The sequence below is a fragment of the Zonotrichia leucophrys genome, chromosome 5, assembly GCF_028769735.1.
Source record: "Zonotrichia leucophrys gambelii isolate GWCS_2022_RI chromosome 5, RI_Zleu_2.0, whole genome shotgun sequence".
In the NCBI taxonomy this organism is placed as follows: domain Eukaryota; kingdom Metazoa; phylum Chordata; class Aves; order Passeriformes; family Passerellidae; genus Zonotrichia; species Zonotrichia leucophrys.
The window spans coordinates 6,977,464-6,997,462 of NC_088175.1; the positions used below are offsets into that span (position 1 = coordinate 6,977,464).

General features: G+C 45.5%; 1 protein-coding gene and 1 long non-coding RNA gene across 3 annotated transcripts; one reads left to right on the forward strand and one right to left on the reverse strand.

The window, feature by feature from the left end:
- Positions 1 to 2,779: 2,779 nt before the first annotated feature.
- SLC25A47 (solute carrier family 25 member 47) lies at positions 2,780 to 14,287 on the reverse strand. Of its 2 annotated transcripts, XM_064715931.1 has the most exons (6): positions 14,016 to 14,287; positions 8,480 to 8,523; positions 7,542 to 7,613; positions 7,107 to 7,289; positions 4,841 to 5,111; positions 2,780 to 4,495 (listed from the first exon to the last, which is right to left on the reverse strand). In XM_064715931.1, exons 1-6 carry the CDS (start codon positions 14,041 to 14,043, stop codon positions 4,209 to 4,211), a joined length of 885 nt encoding a protein of 294 aa, XP_064572001.1. In that variant the 5' UTR covers positions 14,044 to 14,287; the 3' UTR covers positions 2,780 to 4,208. The 2 variants fall into 2 exon arrangements, with proteins under 2 accessions (XP_064572001.1, XP_064572002.1); XM_064715932.1 differs by lacking the exons at positions 7,542 to 7,613; positions 8,480 to 8,523; positions 14,016 to 14,287 and adding an exon at positions 7,406 to 7,537.
- A 3,317-nt stretch (positions 14,288 to 17,604) lies between these two features.
- Positions 17,605 to 19,786, forward strand: LOC135448466 (uncharacterized). The gene is made up of 2 exons (XR_010440466.1): positions 17,605 to 17,754; positions 19,010 to 19,786. It is a non-coding gene; the product is annotated as an uncharacterized LOC135448466 (long non-coding RNA).
- Positions 19,787 to 19,999: the final 213 nt, after the last annotated feature.

Here is a 19,999-nt window from a genome sequence, read left to right on the forward strand (position 1 = left end):
GTCTAGCAAAGATGGTTTTATTTGATATAGATAACACAAGTGGGTTAACCTGGTTATGTTTGTTCCAGGAGCCAAGGAAAAGGCAGATGTGCAAGGCAAACCAAGGCACATTACACGAGTTTCAAACTTGTGCTGGAAATAGCAAGGCTTATTAGCTTTTGTCTTTTTCTTTACAGTTTATGTGAGCTGACATTTCTAATCTAATGCCATTGACTTCAGTGAATTAGTGAAAATGTTTCCCAGAGACTGTCTCCATAACCCACAGGCAAAACATCTCAGTGCCAGCAAGGGCCTAACAATGAGTAGAAAATATTTTTTTTTTTTTTCTAGAACTAGTGGAACAATTCTTAGGGGGAAGAAGCAGCTTCTTAAATCCAGTAATAAATAAGCTAAGTCTTAATTGCTTTGGACTTTAAGGATGACCTTCCTGTTCTTGCAGTCTACTCTTTGTCATTTTTAGCCATACATAAAAGATAAGCCTTAAATTGACTTTAAAAGTGCTTTTACAGACTTACAATGCAAATATATTGCTTAAAATATATGCAGATTTGTTCTGCTAGATTTATTTCATTAGCTGAGAATTTTTTTTGTTATTCACCAAAGGGAAATACGCTGTAGGAGAAATGGTGCTGTGTTCTAGTCTAGATAAGCAGAAGGATTATTTTATAACAACAATTGAAATATGTTTTAAAAGTTCTAGACAGGAAGGTGATAGGAAAAGTGTTTGTTTACTGAACAGCCACTGTTTTCAAGTCCTCTGAGGAATTCATACAACATGCTTCTGAGATGGTTCAGTTTCTCAGAGGAGCCTTGATGAATTCCTGACTCTAGTGTACTTATGGTTCATGTCCCAGGAGTCATTTTAAAGGTCAAGATAAGGCAGTTTTCAAAAACACACTGAAATGCTACCAGACATGGTTCATTACATTTTCCTCAATTTGCTCATTTTGTCCATCTCACTGTAATAAAAATGTAGATAAAAGTCTATTTTTGTTTTGCTTTTTTTTTTTTGAGCCTTAAATTACCACTGCTTTGGTTTTGACCTCTCTTCCTGCCTTTTTATGTGTTGATTTGTCACCTGATGTAGCTGCTCCTTGTTTTGCAGTGCTGGAACAGGGTGCCTTAGAGCCCCCTTGCAGGTAGAAGGTTCAGACTGCTCCCAGACTGATCCAGTAGAGGGTCAGTTGTCGAGAGGTGGCCTGGTCCTGGTTCATGTCCCTGTGCCCAGCAGCCAGCTCTGGGGTGGGGGAAGGTCCAGAGACCTGTTTACAGTGACACCTCAGGGGCTTTGGTGTAAACTGGTGCTTGAGTGGAAACACAGTGCTCACCATTTCTGTGCAAAAGCACAGATCCTGAATAGCTTCCCACAGAGCTTCCACAATCCCCAAGAGGAAAGCTGAAACCTGCCTGGATATTCATGAGCATTGTCAGAGCAAACAGGAACTGTCAGCAACATGGAACCTGATCCTAGTGTGACTTCTAAGAGTTTTTGCCTCAAGGCCACCAACTTTGTTGCTGAAAGAAATTATCTATATGAAAGGCTGCAGTCAATATAGCAAAGCAAACCCAATATCAGCACAGCAAATGTGGTACCTTCTTTCTGTTGGCTGGCCTTCAGCTAGCTGGTTTATCAAAATAAATAGTTCTGTGATCATTACAGTAGCTAAAGGTCAAGATAATACAAAGCAGAAAATAAAGCAGTCAAGTGCTGAAAACCAGAAGCTGAACACCCAGGTGTGTTGGGATGAGTGTAGTGAAGTACATAATATGTGTCCTGTCAGTAAACAAAAATTGGTTTAAATTCATGTACCTGTGTTTACAGTACTCACACTGTCAGTTCCTGTACCTGTTGCAGTTTGTATCAGGTGTGAGTTCTTACTCAGGCTGTCACCCACACGCTGTGTAGATGTTTTTTTCCCAGGATTCTGAAGCCCTTACCTTCCTGAAAGAAGCTGCCTAGAGATACAATTTGCCTCTCATGTAGCATTCGTTCAGACCACATGAGAGCTGCTTATACGAGGTGCTGAACAGCCCGAGGCTTAGAGTTCTCAGCCCCTTGCACTGGCTTCTGCAGCTACTCCAAATCATATTTGCAATTCCTCTGTAATTTCTCTCCCTTGGGATCAGCTGTATTTCAGTTACACCCACAGGAGGAGACATTTTTAGTTATCTGAGTGCCTGAGTGTACTGGGAAAGATGGGCTGTTTAATATTCAAGCCTTGGGCTGACCATGAATGGTATCAGTGCTGCCTAACAATAAAAGGTTGTTTAGTCTGTTTTGCAGGCGTTCTTTCACTGTCTCAGTTCAGAGTGCAATGCCTGAGAACAAGGCTGGCTGACAATAACATGGCATAAAGGAGTATGATTCCAAACATCCAGGCAGAGCAGGGTAAATCACTACACAGTTAAATGCATCCCTTGTAGAAAGGGTGAGGGTAGTAGACTCTTAAGAGGAATTCCAAACCTCAAGGACATGATTAAGTCTCCTGTTTTAAGGACTTTCTGACTAAAGGAAGTTTGTGCTGACACCCAAATCTGTCACCAGTGTGGTAGGTTGCTGAGGCCATAAGCATTTTGGAGAGAATCCAACTTAGTGTTGGATCTTACATTTCACTCCCCTTAAGGTGACACAGTGTGCACCCGCCTGGTCTCTTCACCCTGCTCTTGGATCAGCTGCAAGAGCTTGAAAGAATTCAGGTGCTTGTCTGGTATGATTGCATGGCTGTGAATGTGTTTAAAAGGCCAGTTGAAGGCTTAGATTTCAGGAGGAGTTGTGAAGTTTTTAATGGTCCCTGTGTGGGGTAGAAGAGGTTCCCTTTATTCTTGTCTAGGAGCACCTGAACTCTTTAAACTTGTTGTAGTTCTTTCTGAATGTCAAAGGCAGCTGACACATCCTGTCTGCTGCAAAACTGCAGCCAGTGTCATCAGCTGTGAGAGCGACTGCTGACCAGAAGAGTCCTAAATATGAAAACTCCTTTTAAAATACAGTCAATGCAATCCATGCAATCAATGCATTTTTAGCAGAATCTGAGAGGTTGGATCCAGAATGCTTCAAGTGTTGTCATCCAGGGATTAAAACAGAAGCATATATATTGCCTGTGAGGCAGAATGAGCAAACATTTCTGGGTTTAGGGATTTTCCTTCTGAAGCAATAGCATAGGCACTGGTTTTTCAAGTATCTTTCAAGAAAAAAGTAGGAAAAAGTAATGAAAAATAAGTAGTAGGAAGATGAGAAAGAAGTAACAGAAAAGTCTGAAATTCTTTCAAAAATGCACCTTTGGCTAACAGCAGCATTTAAAGGGAGAAGAGTATAGACTTTTAAAAGCTGGGAATCTTGATTATGCTCTACAACTTTGCAGCTCTTTTCCAACTTGCCTAGCCCCGCCAGTGCACGGGTTTCCTGGCAGCCTTTCCTCTGCCAAGCAGAGAGGCTTTGCATCCATCCCTGCCCTCGCTCCAGGATGAGAACAGAGCCTCCAAAGCTGTGCCAAGAGAGGCTGTGCCATGGAGAGCTGCTGCTCCATGGCCTGGGGAGAGGGATGATGCTGTGTGAGGGATTTTCAGGGAGACAATCCCACAGCCTGCCTGGCGCTGCAGCCAGACCATTAGCACAGTTATGTAAACAGAGCATGGCTGCCACTCATAGAGAGCAGCAGGGAAAAGAGGGGACATTCCTGCTTCAGCTCCTGCCAAGGGAATATAATTGGAGAGTGCTTTGGGAAAATTACTGCTGGGAAGGGGAGGTTGCAGCCTGCAGCACAAATGTGTGAGTCACTCGCTGAATGCAGTGCAGGCATAGCATGGAAAGAGCACACACTGGAGAGTGTTAAATCTTACACAAACTCCCTCCAGCTCTTCCTTTGGTTGGGAGGATCATTGTCTGTGCCAGTAGAAAAAAATTACTTGATTTACCAAAATCCCTGCTCAGGCAAACAAATTATTAGGACATAAAAATTCACAAATGTTTCAGGGGCCTAAGCAGCAGCCACAGTCTAAATACCTTAATGAGATAAAAGGGAGGTTTTGTATGAAGCCAAGGCTCCCTGATGAGTTTGTAGTCCTATAAGAATAAAACAAAGCCAGCAATTGTCAGCTTTGGGCTGAAATGTCCATGCTTCTTATGCTGTCCATCAATTCAACAGTTGTTTGTGGATGTTGTCTTACGAAAAATAATAAAATAAGATACACTTTGGACAGAGTGGAACAAGCTATTTTTTGTTCATATAATGATCTGAAAATCTCAGTACACCTTCGTATGTTACAAACACTACCATGTTCACAGGAAAGGCACGAATGCAGTTTAAACCCAGTCCTTTGAAAAGCACTTTTGCCCCTTCCTTTCTCACACTTTCCCTCACACAGTGGATCAGGCCCTTGTACTTGTGCTGGTCTGATTCATCTATTTGCATGCGTGACTTGATGACATCCATGGGAGTACCAAATCCCCAGGCCAGGACTCCAGCAAAACCACCAGAAAGCAGCACAACAAGGAAACCTGCAGGAGAGAGTGAAGGGATAAGGGCAGTTCACTTGCACCTCATTCAGCTACATCCATCTCAGATTTGACAACAAACTTTGGTAACTTTATATTTTTGGGGAGTTATTTTGTGCAGCTTTTGCAGTTGTGTGTTTACAGTGGTCTCAGAGAATTTTTGCACGTGACATTTTGAACACCATGTGAAGTACATGAGGTACAGCCTGAGAGCAAATCTTCATGAGGATCTGAGTGAGGTTTTGTGGGTACCGGGTGATACTTGCCCAGAGCCTGGTTTCCCTCTTAGTGTGGGACTAATGGATAAGCCATTTTTGCAGGTAATGCCAGATGCTTTCCAATACCCACCTGGTTTATTTCTCCCATCTGGTGTGAGCCAGTCGCACAGAACAGAATAGGAAAGGAAATAGACTGCAGAAGCAGAGCAATCCCTGCAGAGTAATGCAGAACAGCCCTTGTAGAGTCCCCCAAAACCTTCCTCCTTGATGATAACCTTCAGACAGTGCAGAGACCCTTGGTACTTTGGCTTGGAAACAGGCTGATGTGTGCTGGAAGGGCATGGGTCCCTCTGAGTCTGCATCCGAACTTTAGCCACCTCACTGGGGTTTGTCAGCACAACCTGCAACACCAGAGAATGGCATTTTAACCCTCACAGTTAAACAGTGCTTTGGTCTCCCTCCTGTAAATTCTTGTCTCCCAGCTTCTCAGGCAATAGCATTGTCTGTGAGCTCCAGCAAGCTCCAGCCTCTCCCCTCTGTCTGTGCTGTTCCACCCAGCAGCAGCAGGACACATGGGTGAGCAGAGAGAAAGGCAAGGCAGAATCAACACAGGATATTAAATACCTGTAACTACTTGCTAAACGAGATGGGTGTGGAAAGAGGGACGTCCTCAGCCACAGGGAAGCACACATCAGGGCACTTGTTTGCATTTGTATTTGAACCAAGACCATCCAGGCTATAAAAATTTAAGCCATGTTGAGTCACTGACTGTAGGAAGCACCTAGAAGCCTGAGCATCTGGACTGCTCTGTAAGAGAATTGTGGCCAGGCACACATTTCTGCCCAGCATGCCATCGCTGTGGTGGGATGAGCTCCACCACATTCACAGCACCTGTGGATGCTCACCCTCATCTGCTTGTGGGCAACTGCTCCTGGACCCAGCCTCGGCCCTGCCTGAGGATCCTGCAGATTTGAAACGCAGCATTGTCGCAGACATCTTTTATGAAAATCCTTTCTTAGGATTTTTTCTTCCTGAGAAGCTGAGAGGCTCCAGGAACAAAATGTAAACAATGGTTATCTGCTGCTGTGGAATGCAACAGGAGGATCCGTGGTTGGTCTCGTGTGGATGTTTGGATTTAGTGACCACTCACGCCACAGCTGGCTCTTTCTCTCTGTCTGAGTCAGCTGCCTTTGTAATCATTCTTTCCTTTCTATTCTCAGCTTTGCTAGCCTTCTGAGATGAAACTTTTCCTTCTATTCTTTTTAATACAGTTATAAAGTAATATATATATCATAAAATAATAAATCAAGCCTTCTGAAATATGGAGTCAACATTCTCATCTCTTCCCTCATCCAAAGACCCCTGTGACCACTGTCACACAGCATCACTTCCCAGGGGTATCCCCTGAGTTTAATCCTGGATGCTTTCACTCTGAGTTCTGTCTGTCTGTCTTACACAAACACACCGTCCAGCCACTGGGGGAGTTTGCTGCCTATGCTGTGTTCTCTTCCTCATCCTGTGTTTGCTGCCAAGGTCTGTGTCATGTTAATGGCACGTTCTTAAGCGTCCTGCCGCTCCAAACCAAATCCAGCACGAGCTGCCCAGCAGGCCTGGAGGGGCAGCAGCGAGGGCAGAGCATGACCTCCCTGCAAAAACAAACCCACCAGGTTGTTGCAGGCTCCCCTGTGGCCTCCCGGACCGAAAACACATTCCCTGCTTTTCCAGCCGCCTGTGTTTGTGAACAAGATCTCGTGTTGTGCTTTCCCTGCAGGGTGTGAAAAGTGCATATTGTATGGCTCTACGCAGATATTTACCGTATGTATTTTGATGTGTTGATCAGTAGTGCTGTATTAACATTTTAATAATAAATGTGGTCTTGTAATTAAAAGGTAACTTTTGTAGTTAAAATAAGAACTATGTTAGTGGGATTTTTTTAAGAAAGGAATGAGGCACTCACACCAGATAGCAGCCACAGGACACCTAAATCTTTCAGAGAAAAAGAATTTATTGCCCTCTTATCAGAAGAAACGAACTTCTTCCCACTTTGAAGGTGCTGTTAGGATTCAGAGGAAGAAGTTGAAGATGACCAGACAGAATCCTGTGTTTGAATGGAGTTTATGCATAATGTATGAAGTGTATGAATATGCAACAGGCTATTGTTTTTAAGAGTTAATCCTTTGTTAACGGGTGTCCTTTTTTGGGATCGTGCTGCCCAGAAAGAGGTACCCGGACATCTGTAACTCTTTGTCCTTATTGTCTCATATTGTCCTAATTCAGTTTGTCCAAATTACTATTACTCTAATTGCATTACTCTTTTTATAACTATTTTATTACTATTAAACTTTTAAAATGTTAAAAGCAAGTGATTGGAGATTTTCACAAGGGTGTTCACCTACCCGGGCAGCGCCGGCAGCAGCTCCAGCCAGAGAAACATCCAGCTTGGACGGCTTGGCATCTGCAGCCCCGTAGCGCAGCTTGCAGAGGGCGCCGAGGAAGTTCTTGTATGTGCCAAAGGAAACTGAGGAAACCACTGATACAGCGAGGGCTGAGGCGGTCACCCCTTTGTAAAAGCCCCGGACCTCGTGGGAAACAGGACAAAGGCGACTTTTAAGGGTCAGCGGCATGGGAAAGCATCTGCACAAAAGCACCGGCTGGGCATTGCTGAGTCAAAACAAATTCCCACCTTCCAGCTCACCTGCAAAGCTAAATTTCACTCTGAGGGCTCTCCCAGCTGATGCTGGCATGCAACAGGTGCCCATCGTCCCCGAAGTGACAGAGGCAGCTCTGCTGCTCTGAAACAAGGCACCTGCAGTACTGCTGAGGGCACCCACCTTTTCTGTCCTGTACGTTTCCTGAACACAGTGCCAAAATCCTCTGTAGTGGTTCTCAGTCTGAATTCTCACCTAGGAATACAGGGACAACATTAAAATGCAGATATCATATTAAAATAAATAAAACAACAAATGTCGTAGCAGCAAACCAGATAATTAACCATAAAATAATGTGACCAAATGTGAAAAATCCATGTATTTTATGATTGGCTTTTCACAAATATTAAAATTAATATTATATGTGTTATGTTAGAAAGTAATGCTGTATTCATTCTATTAAGTAGTGTGTTAAATATAGTTTTATGTTATAAAAAATGTTAAAATAGAAACTATGCTATGTAGGATACTTTTTTTAAAGAAAGGACTTGCAGCAAGATAGCAGGCACAGGACACCTAAATCTTTCAGAGAAAAAGAATTTATTGTCCTCTTATCAGAAGAAACGAACTTCTTCCCTCCTTGAAGACGCTGTCAGGATTCTGAGGAAGGAGTTGACACTGACCAGACAGAATCCTGTATTTGAATGGAATTTATGCATCATGTATGAGGTGTATGAATATGCAACAGGGTATTGTTTTTAAGGGTTAATCCTCTGTTAAGGTGTCCTTTTTGCTGCCCAGAAGAAGGTACCTGGATGTCAGTAACTCTTTGTCTTTATTGTCTCATATTGTCCAAATTCAAATTGCCCAAATTATTATTAATTGTATTACTATGTTTATAACCATTTTATTACTATTAAACTTTTAAAATTTTAAAAACAAGTGATTGGCATTTAATTTCCTTTTTTTTTTAGAGACAAACACAACCAATTACAGTGAGATATGGAGATGTAATGCAGATAAAGTACTCTCATGGAACTATTTTTCTGAAAAGGAGGGGGAAAACAAAAGGGCCTCTGCGTTTTTGTTATATAGTCAAGAAATAAAGCTCCAACAGGTACCTTCACTGTGTCCAGTGGATAACCCACGGCTGTGCTTAGACCACCTGAAACAGAGAATATGTAGGAGATGGTTAACAGCACATGTCACAGCAGAAGGGGACTGGGGAATGGCAGAAAACAGCTCCAGAGCCCAGCTGTGCCTGACACCACACTTCTCCAGCTCCAGTAATGACGTTTGGGCCCTGAATGAAAGAGAAAAATGCAAATTTCTGTGTGACCAAGGCTCACCCAGAGGAGGAAACAGAGTATGGGAAACTTATGAACAACAAGACTGAGCAAGATGAGGCAGGGAGAGACCCTGAGAGCGCTGCCCCACGAAGGATGCAGGGAGGATACCGGGCTGTGCTTGTTTCCCCCCTCAGCTTGGGCACTACAGCATCTTTGAGCTATGCCCAAGCGTCCCCACGCACAGAGCCTGGAGCAGTTTTGGTTTTCAGGCTCGGGAGGATTTGGGGCAGGCAGGGATTAGCGCTGGGAGGGCCCATAGGCTGCCGAGCCCGCCAGGGCAGCATCACATGCGGTGACAGCGTGTCCAATCCTCCAGCAACACTCCCTGGAGCTCACTCCTGCAGCCTTAAAATAGCCCCTGGATATGCATTAATCCCCTGAGACAAAGCTTAATGGCGAGCAAGAAGGGCTAAAGAGCTCCCACAGGGATTTCTCTCTGTGCAACAACAAACAGATCTCACCTCACTGCATTTCTCAGCTCTGAGCTAAGTGCTAGCAGGTAATAAAGGTGCTCACCAGCAAACTTCCTCCCAGTACAACACCTGCCAAGGTACCTGAGAGGAAATCAGGCTGGAGAACAATGGAGCTGTGTCCATGTGAGTCACTTAGACAGAGATCAAGTTCATGGAAGTGCTGGAAGAGCCCATCAGGCAGCCAGGCATTCAGAGATACATCTAGTGGCTCACCTGTTGAAAACTGCCTCTCACTGAGTTCTTCTTTAAAAAAAAAAATTAAAACCCAAGCTACTTAAAAATGTGCTATTTGTGTGGGCATGTTCACCTCCGATTACATGGCTGCTCAGAGCTCTGGAAAGCTCTCCCATGTTCTGGAGAAAAGCAGCAGCTGCTGTTGTGAGTCACCAGGAGACAATCCCAAAGTTCATTACAGAGGAAAACAACCAACAGCATCTTTCTTGCAGAAAATTGAGGTTTGTTCTTCAAAAACACCTATCAAATCTGACACCAGATAAACAGCAATGAAGGGGGAAAAGGGCCTACTAGATAGAAGAGAGACAGCAAGGGGGAATACATAGGCAATAATATGGCTTGGAGAAGCACTGGCTGAGGTCCAAGCAGAGAGTGACAATGCACAAAGTCATCTGGGGACACCTGTGCTGTCCCAGGCTCCTGGCCAGGGCAAACAGGGACACTGGCAGCCAGGGAAGGGCAGCACGTGGGCCACTGCCAGGATGGCAGTGCTGCCCTCACAGCTGCAGTACCCAGGCCATGCACCCCACCTCAGCTGGGAGGTTCTGACACATCTCATAATTTTCAGAGCTCCTGAACCTTAGAGGAGATGGGCATGGGCTGAGCAGATGCTGGGGACACAGGGGCACCATGCACAGCTAAGTCCTGGCTCACTGCACCGGATGAGGAAGGTAGGAGCTCTGGCACATGCAGATCACACACCAAGGATGATTTGGGTCAGTGTTTGACAAGAACTGACCTCCCTTCTGGAGAAATCACCCTGTTCACATGATTAGATACAGAGACAGCAGCACAGTAGGTTGCCCTAAACAGTCTCTTTCAGCCCTAAAGGCTCCCCATCAACCTGGTTCCAATAAGGATCAAACATCTCCACTTGGGAGGAGACCATAAAAGCAAATTTTTCACTGCTCCCAGCAAAGATGTGAATCCCCCAAACCTCCAAATAACCCAACCTGCCATGAACTGTGCTACTTAGGAGCACAAAGCACTCCAAGCAGTTGCCAGAGCTGAGGAGCTCGGCCAAGTCTACCAAAGGCTGAGGAATGAGGGCTCTGCACACTCTCACACGATATAAATAGCCTGGCACTAAGATAGCATGACCCACACATGCCCTGTTTGCACAGCAAAATCAAAGAAGGCCAGCAATGAACCGTGGGCACACAGGAGAAGCTTCCTGTGGGACTCCTGCTGAGTAACCCTGCATCAGCTGTGACAAAAATAAACAGCAAAACCAAGGGAATTACCTTTTTTGGTTTTAGTGAACCATTTTTTATGCCTCTTTTATCTGAGATATTCCTGAGTATTGAGCAGAGCTTGCAGCATCCCCTACACACACAGAGTGCTCAGAATGGATCACTCACAGTCCTGCACAAGTCAGGTCACTCTGAGCAAGCAACTCAAATTAGGAGAGATTCTGGTGGGGTGCAATCACAAGGGAGCAAGTGGCAGCTGTACAGAGCCCATGAGGCTGCAACAGCCCTGAGCTGATGGCAAACCTTGCTGAGACACCCAGGGAGAAGCAGGGATCATTGTCCATGCCCTGGATGGGCTGACAGTGACTTTCAAAACCCTTTGTTTTGTGCAGAGTTGGATGTAGCTGTGATATTTTCTGAAAAATCCTTTCCTTAGGATTTTTCCTCCTGAGAAGCTGAGAGGCCTCAGGAACAAAATGTAAACGATGGTTATCTGCTGCTGTGGAATGCAACAGGTGGATCTGTGATTGGTCTCATAGAGTTGTTCCTTATTAATGGCCAATCACAGTCAGCTGGCTCAGACTCTCTATCCGAGCCACGAGCCTTTGTTATCAATCTTGCTTTTCTCTTCTTAGCTAGCCTTCTCATGAAATCCCTTCTTCTATTCTTTTAGTATAGTTTTAATGTAATATATATCATAAAATAATAAATCAAACCTTCTGAAACATGGAGTCAGATCCCCATCTCTTCCCTCATCCTCAGACCCCTGTGAACACTGTCACAGTTGGGAACACCAGTGCCCTGACCCTAAGCAAGCTGAGCTTCACTCAGTCACACAACCCCAGCAGGAGCTGCTTTATCTGTAAGGAAACAGCATGTTCCTTCTAGAGGAGGATTATTTAATCTTTCTTTGGACTGCGTGTAACCTCCCAGCTGTGGAAAAGCCCAGCCCTGCTGCAGGCCCTGCTGCACTACCACCACCGGGTAAACCTTGGCTTCACTTCCCCAAATCTTTACTCCTGACATAAGAGTCAAATCATCCTCACCCTGCACTCATCAACAGCCCCGGCCATCAATCCCCATCCCCTGCCATGGCCCAGGCTGCTGCTGTAGCAGGGCTAGAAAGTGTGCATGGGATCACAGGAAAATTCAAGTCAGAAGAGGCCTTAGGAGGTCTCCAGTCCAACCTCCTGCTCAATTTTACTGGCCAGGAAGGACTGCTTCCCAAAACATCCAGCTACGTTTGCTGGTTACAGAAAGTCTCCACAGTCACCAAGCATGTTTCTCTCATGTTTTTTCTACCTGGAGCCAGAGCAGATCACTGTTTCTGGGGCTGAAGATGCTGAGTTTCTTTACCTCATTTCCACAGAATCCAGAGGTGATGCACAGTATTTGTGCAGAGGCTGGAATTCAAATGGGCATGACCTCTGCTGTTTTTCAGAGGTGCTTAAGCCAGGCTTTCTCCAAGACACTCTGAAAACAGATCTAGGTCACTAGAGTGTCTTTTACTAAACAGAAACTCTTATTTTTTATGTTGCCTCAACTTGCTTGATGCTCTTTAGCTGGGTTCACAGAGTCCTTAGGAATATGAAAACTGCTTCAGCTCTGGCAAACATAAACCCCAAAATAAGCTCAGCACCAAAACCATCCCAGTTCTTGCAGGATAGATGTCCAACCCCAGGAGCTATCCCATCTGAGGGGAAGGATGATGGCCTCAGCTTGTCTATGGGCAAGCTCCCACCTCTGCAGCCAGTGAGAAGTTGCAGCATCCCTCCTAGAAAAGCTCTGAGCTGGACATGGAGGACAGGATGGAAAATCTTGCTCTCTGTGAGGCTGAGGTCAGTGAAGTGCCTTACAACAAGCCAAGACTTTTCTGGTCCCAGCTGGATCTCCACAGCCTGCATCCCCTCAGGCTGAGCCTGTGTCCAGGGCACACAGGGGAGATTCTTGCTGCATGGCTGGGCAGAACACGATGCTGGAGCCTGGACAGGGGGTCACAGCACAAACCCTGGCCTTGCATGGGAGCCAGGGCAGAAAACCAAGGGGAATGGCCATGTTCAAACTCTGTTTTCAGCTCATCATGCTCCCTTGCAAAAGAAGCTTGTCCTTAAGTAACCTGTCTCAAACTGTGCTAGAAAAGCAAAGGAGTCCAAGAAACAAATGCAATCATCTCTGCCCCACCATGAACATGAAGTCTGAGAGGTTTGGTTAATCCTTCTGGCATGGACATCTCATTGCCAGCCCTAGGACAAGGCTTCCATCTCCACAGAAGTCAGAAGGGACACAGCAGGAGAAAGAAAAGCTGTCATGGTGGGACTGGTTAGATCCTCCTCTCCCAGGAAGGGTCTCCCAACACCCCTGGAAGGCCAACACCCCAAGCATGGGCACAACACATCTGCAGCAGGACCATAGGCTGTTCCTAGGGAGGGCAAAAGCCAAATTTCAGTGAATGTCAAAGTGAGATCTGTCATGCAGGCTTGGGCTGGATGTCTCAGCCACCTGGTAGGTTCACCTGGCCTTTCTGTCAGTGGTGACAGAAAACCAAAGGCTTTTCTTGTGGTATCTATTGGTATATATTATGTATATATTATATATTTATACCTATATATACATACATATATAGGTATATATTATATCTATATATATAGGTATATTATATATATATAGATATATATATAAAATATATATATATTGGTATATGTTATCTTATATACTCCACTAAATCTAACAAGATTTCAGCGAAGAACTGAGACCAGTGGGTACATTTTGTCATTTAAAACAAAGATGGTTTTGAGCAGTACATGCTCTAAAAATGTCTAGAATTTAATCACACTTCTCTCCTGTTACTTTTTTTATATACAGCTAACCTACTTTCTCCCAGATCAAAGCCTGTTGCCTTGTGCTGAGATCACCATCACAACTGCAAATGCATCTTAACCCAAGATAGTGCAAAGGGCATTCATCCAGACAATCTGAATGCAGTAAGAACACGGTGCTTCCTCCCCTCCTGTCTCACAAATCACATCCTCAGCCCCCCAGAGCCACCATCCCTGCAGCCTGCTGGGACCCCTGCATGCCAGACACGTGAGGGTTTCACTGTCAGAGCTATACAAGCTGGCTTGTATCTGCACAAAACCTATTAGACTCTGTCTCTTCCTATTAGTTTTACCCTGTCCCAGTGCAATCAGAGTGGAGGAGACTGCAGGCAATGACCTCAGCTGACCAAGCTGCAGCGCTGCCTCTCCAGCAGCTCTGATGACATTTCCCACTTCATAAGGAAGAACACACTTTTAACAAGCACCCCGCCATCATGACTCTCAGCTCTGCTACTGAGAGCTGCTCCTCAGCTGAACAAGAAGGAAACACAGCCATCTGTTTTGGCCAACAAGCCCCAGTTCATGCATTTACCTCCGATGGCCCCAGCAATGAAATCCATGCAGAGCGCAGCTGCTGCCAAAACCACCCCGAGAGCGCTGGGGAGGAAGGGAGGGGACGAGGATCCAGTTCAGTCTTCCCAGAGCCCTGCCAGTCCTTCAGAGACACTGGTTTGTGACAGGAATCACCTTCCTACAGTCTGCCCTTGCCTCTGGGGGTTGTGAGCCTTGCGGGTACTGGATGAATCTGTACGCTGTGGCAGAGCTGGGAAGCCTGGAAGTGTTCCAGGAACAGAGTGAATAAATAATCCCGTGAAGCCCTGAAATGCTGCGCCAGGGCTGCTGCTCCCTGTGCCCTTTTGCCTGGAAAGTCCCAAGGGGGGTGGCTCTCAGGGAAAGGCTGGTTGTGAGGGGACCATGCCCTGCTGTTGTTACCAGCCCCAGAAGACAGCTTTGCACACTCGCTTGACAGAGGACACTGCTGGCCTGCACCACAGAGATGCTGCATTTGTGGCCATTTGCAGGAGGATTCCTCCTTCCTCTATCCCAGCCCACTCTTTCTCCTTCTAATGGACCACACGCCCTTTCCATTAATGGAAATTCCTTCTGCCTTTACCAAGCCATTTTTCTTGATTTTCCTGATGCATGAAGCTGACCCTAACTTTTACATATATCCCCATAGATTATTACCCACTCATTATGTATACAAATTGTGAACCCCAATAATTAATCTAACCACATCCAGAGCATTTGCTTCTATTTCAGACAGCAGCAGCATAGTTCTCCCAGCCCCTGGGGCAGCTCTTCATTTCTTGCTCAGATTCCTAACCCCTTTCCAATGTCAGCTCCTTGTAGAGAGACCTGCTGATCAAAGGGAACCAGGAGTTCAAGGAAATGTCATATTGCCTGGTTTTGCACAACAGTCCTGTTACAAAAGGGTGCCTCATCTACGTGTGGGAGGTTAAGCTTTGCCCAGAGAGACCCTGGAAACCAAAGTCCTGATGCAATGAAGGGCTTGCCAAGGCGTGACCTGAATTTTACCCCTCTTGTGGAGGTTTTCCCGGGTCAGAGCCAAGGTACATTGGCAGCAAAGGGAAAAGAAAATTTCACAGCTGCTGCCCCCTGGGTCAGCTTTACAGGGGAGCTGAGCACTTCAGTGCCCAGTGCCATTTCCTGCACATTTTCCAGGAACATATTTCTCACTGAAACCTGTGTTTTGGGGCTGCTGTGGCAGTGACAGAACAGCTCTGTGTGAGGGCAGAGTTTCTGGGAATTGAAAATGAAAGTATTTTTATTAACTTGCTTCCTGTGATTTCTTATGCATCCTTCCCTGAATGCTTTCTGTTCTGAAGAGAACAGATTATTCCAGTTTAACATCATGCAAGGACAGCAAAAAAACTTAAAACCACAAGTAAAACATTATCTAGAGAGGTAGCAATGTAGCTGCAAAAACACACTGGGTTATTTAGTAGCTCTTCCTTGTGTCCATACAGGAGTTATTAATGGTTAATAACAGTCTGTGCATGCCAAGTGCAGGGAAATCTGTTGTTTCCTCTTCTCCCATCATCCCATTCTGCTGCTGTCCTGGCAGAACAGGGATGGGACCTGCTGTGTCAGTGACACACAGGGACAAGGACACAGTCCCCTGGGGAGGGGCAGTCTGGAAGCACATGGGGGTGGGATTTTTCTACACATTGCAGTCACTGGTGTCATACCAGTGAGAAAATAGAGGCTGGCTGGCATTTCACTCTGCCTGACTAAAGCATTTAATACTAATACTAATTATTATTTTCCATGAAACATCTAAAGACCAAGCAAAATTCCTACTTTCTTTAGCTGAGCTGAACAGCTCAAAGGGAATCTTCCTCATGAAATTGTCTGAGATTGTAAAAAAAACCCCAACCAACCCAACCCCCTTCCTTTTGTGGAAGAAAATTAATCCTTTGTTTATTTTTTTACCATCCATTCACACCAATGCTTCTAGCAAAATGTCACTTGCTTTATATAGCAGGAATCTGACTCTATAACCTGACAATGTTTTTGGTCCCTTCAATGGGGCATACCAGAAGAGGTCAGGTTTTCCATCTGACTGGAGCTGCTTTACAAAGAGAGGTCATTCAGAAGATGTCCATATGACAGAAGAATATTTTGGGGCTTGAACCATTTCACCTTGACCCATGAAGGTTTCCCTGGGACAGCCAGCTCTGAGGAATGCACACACAGAGCTGCCTCAGGGACATCTGTCTCAGCCAGGGCTTAGCACAGTAACATGAGCCTCAGCAAACACCACTACAGCACCCTCTGCTCCTGGTGGGCAGTCTGGACTTAGGGAAAAAGGGCATCCACTGCCAAGCTCAGCCTGGCCACCACGTGATGGCAGCAAGGCAAGAGTCCTCTGGAAGAGGAGCCCCACACCAGGGTTCAAGTGCTCACATGAGAGCAAATACTGAGGGAGGTGTAATCCTGTGTGGAGGACACCCCATCTGAGAAATGAAGCCTGTGTAACTGCTGGCACACTCCAAACAGCACAGACCAACTCCCTGTGGAAGAGAGGGATCCTCTTCCACAGCAGCAATTCAACTTCCCCTACCAGGAAGGGAAGGAATTCAAGGCAGCAATTCAGCTTCCCATACCAGGACTCCTCCCAGAGACAGAACCCTTGAAGTCTCACTCCTCTTCTTCTGAAGGAGCTTCCTCCTCCATCCTCTCTTCCCTACACTTCAGAGATTTACCAGCCTCATTAATTTACCCGAAACCAGTGTTATAGGTCAGTGGAGACAGTCCAGAAAATCCACCCCAATGAAATCTTGAGTTATCAGGCATTTCTCCAAGATGAAATATTAATCACTCCTGTCCCACTTTGACACAGTGTCCAAGCACTGCAGATCCAAAGATCACTGCTAGTCTAGCTTGCAAATAAACACCACGGTCCACATCTATGCAGGGAGGAGAGAAAGTGCTGGTCCTAACCTAGGTAGTCATCCCAAAGCAGGGCCTAGCAAATCACACAACAAACATGTTTTGAGCCTCCACAAGGGATAGCACTCCATGAGAAATAAGCCATTACTTCTTTCCTCCAGTAGCAAACTGTTCAAGAGAGATTTGTTCAAAATGGGCCAATTTCACAGGGGGGTTTGAGAAAGCAGAGCATGGAAGGTGCTGTCAGATAAAACCACAGCTCTGATGACATGAAGCAATCTGCTTCATGAAAATCATGAAATCATGAAACTGAGTGATAAAACGGGAGGAAGGCCCTAATTTTGCCCAGTGAGTGATGGATGAAACACTCCATTTGCTTCACAGGAGGAGGCAGCTGTGTGCCCACACAGGCAGAGAGAACTGCTCTACTGCAAAGTAGCAGAGGGTCTAGAGGACTGGTACAAGTCATGGAGCAAAAGGAAAGGTGGGAAGAGAGCCTTCAGGCAGGCAGGCAGTGTTAAATAGTGTAGGGGGATAGAATATAAGAAAATAAAGATAGTGTAGAAAGTAATCTTACCCCTAAGGAGTTGCAGCTGGGCCAATTAGCAAAGATTAGGAACAGGCCTGAATTTAACAGGCCACAGCTGTAACCAATGAGAAAAAGATGCTATAAAAGAGTTGGGTGGCTGGTTGAAAAGGGAATGGGAGTCTGTTGGCTGCTTTGTAAAGAAGAAAGAGTCAGTGCTTTGAGGAGATGCCCATGAGAGGCACCAAGAAGGTATGAAACTTTGGTGATAAGGAAACAACAGTATGGAACCCCTGCAATAAGATGACAACAAAATGGCATCATACAAGTGAGACAAAATAGCAGAGGCCTCCTTTTCCAGTCTTCTTCCACAGCTCACTCACAGGATTTTGCCAACTCCATCTGTCTTTCAAAGCCTGTCCCCTTTCTGCTCTGCTGCCAGCTCATCCAGCCAGGCTTGCTGAGAAAATGCTCCTTCCTCACTTCCTGCCACAACATGTTACATTTTCCATCCCACCTGCACTGTGCAATGCTGCACTCACATGCACACCATTAACTCCTGTCCAATTTCTTTTGGAAAAGTCCTTGGCTGGAGGGACTGTTCAAACAGCATCGCCCCGCTCCGCCCCCGGGCTGTTTGCACATTGCAGAACAGGAAAGGGTGACAGCAGTGACACCAGCAGTGCTGAGCTGGCAGGGCCCGGCCCTTGGCTCCAGTGCTGGGGGTGGGATGGGGGGTGGAACCTCCTGGCTCCAGCTGTGTTGTGGATTTTCAAATCAAAGCAGCTCATTGTCCTTTATCTCAGGTACTAAAGGAAAACCAATAATTCCAAGGACTTGAGAACTCACAGCAGGAATCTCACAGCAAAACAAACAGAGGCAGTAAGGAAAGCACTCTGAGCATTGGCAAGTGCATCGGGTATAAGTGATACGTGATTTCACCTCTGGAAAGCTGAAATAAGGATGTAATGTTTCTACACACATTCCCAAAGACAGGGAAAATAGTACATTCCCAAGAAGCTGAAGATAATCACAGTAATTAAGGAAGTCACAGATTTTCTGGCTTTGGGCAAGTCATTCCTTCTCCCTACACCTAATCTTCTCACCAGCACAACTGGTGTGTCCACTGCCATGAAGACACTGCAAGGATCCAGACACTTCTCAGAGAGCCACAAGTCTCTGTTCAGGAGGAAATAATGGGAAAAAGTGGAAGTAACAATATTAGCACCCATCCTACACAAACACTCCTGTGAAATTACATGTATATTGGGAATTTAAAGTGTTACATAGATCTTTCCCCAAAATCATAGAATCAGATTTAGATTGCAAGGGACTTTAAAGTTCACCTGGTTCCAACCCTCATGCTGTGGGCAAGGACACCTTACTCTAGACCAGGTTGATCAGGGCTCCATCCAGCCTGGCCTTGAACACTTCCAAGGATGGAGCAGCCACAACTTCTCTGGGCAGCCTGTCCAGTGTCTCACCACCCTCACAGCAAAGAACTTCATTCTAATATCTAATCTAAACCTACTCCCTTTCAGCGTGGATCCATTGTAAGCAGTCCCTCCCCCTCTTTCTTGCAGGCTCCCTTCAGCCCCTGGAAGGCCCTGATTACATCACCCTGAGATGCACAGTAAAAAGGGGAAGTTTGTCAGTGCACCACCCCAGCAAGCTCTCAGGAAGGATTTTATACCAGCCTGCATTGCCAGCATTGCAAAAGAACTCCTTGCTGTGATGGAGGGAGGGGCTGTCAGGACTGTTTTGACTTTCTGACTGCTTTTTGAGCCATTTTCCAACCTCTTGCATGTTTTTTGCACTTTAATGAACAGAAGATGTAGTCAGAGACTCGGCAGCAGGCTTGGAGAGCCAGGAGCAGAGGGAGGCACTCACCTTCCTGGCCAGCTTTTCCCTGCCACCCAGCAATAAACAACTCTTTTATTTCATGCTGATGTTAACGTGCAAGCGTCTTCCCTTTCAGCAGAGGCACCTCAGGTGTTAGACAGTAAAACATAGCTCTTGTAGTAGGAACAGAGACAAGCTCCCAATCCATTTATTGATGTTGCTGGTGCACCATCAGTGCTTGCTCCAGAGTCTGTGTTCCTGTATCTTTTTTTGCAATATTCCCAAACTGCGTCTCCTTGAGACCTCTGCTTTACACTAGTGAAAAATCTATGAGATGCTACATTATTGACTAGCCAATGGTCCTCTTCCTTTATAACTAGCTGATTTTATATGACTTAACCTCAGAGCTACTTGGAAATTAGAAAGAAAACCCAGCTCTAGAACTATAAGGCATTATTGTCTGGGACTTTGAGATCAGCTGCTAAAGTCACATGGGAAAGGGTTACTTAACAGAAAAACCTGGCACCAAAGAGTTCAGAAAAGAGAACTTTTTCTAAATGCCAGCATTATAATGAGCTTATGTTGAGAGGGGATATATACAGAGGAATTTTATCTTGCAGAAATAGAAAACAACTGAAATGCAAAGTATGCCCCTTAAAAATACTGCTACAGAGCAAGTTTAATGCTGGAGAAGAACCCCACATTGTTGGTGGGGGGGTGATGGTCAACAG

Coding starts and splice junctions, on each gene's coding strand:
- SLC25A47 (XM_064715931.1), bottom strand. CDS start 14,043: ATGGATTTCATTGCTGGGGCCATCGGAG. Junction 8,524..14,015: donor CATTGCTGGGGCCATCGGAG/GTAAATGCATGA, acceptor TCTCTGTTTCAG/GTGGTCTAAGCACAGCCGTG. Junction 7,290..7,541: donor AAACGTACAGGACAGAAAAG/GTGGGTGCCCTC, acceptor GTTTCCCACGAG/GTCCGGGGCTTTTACAAAGG.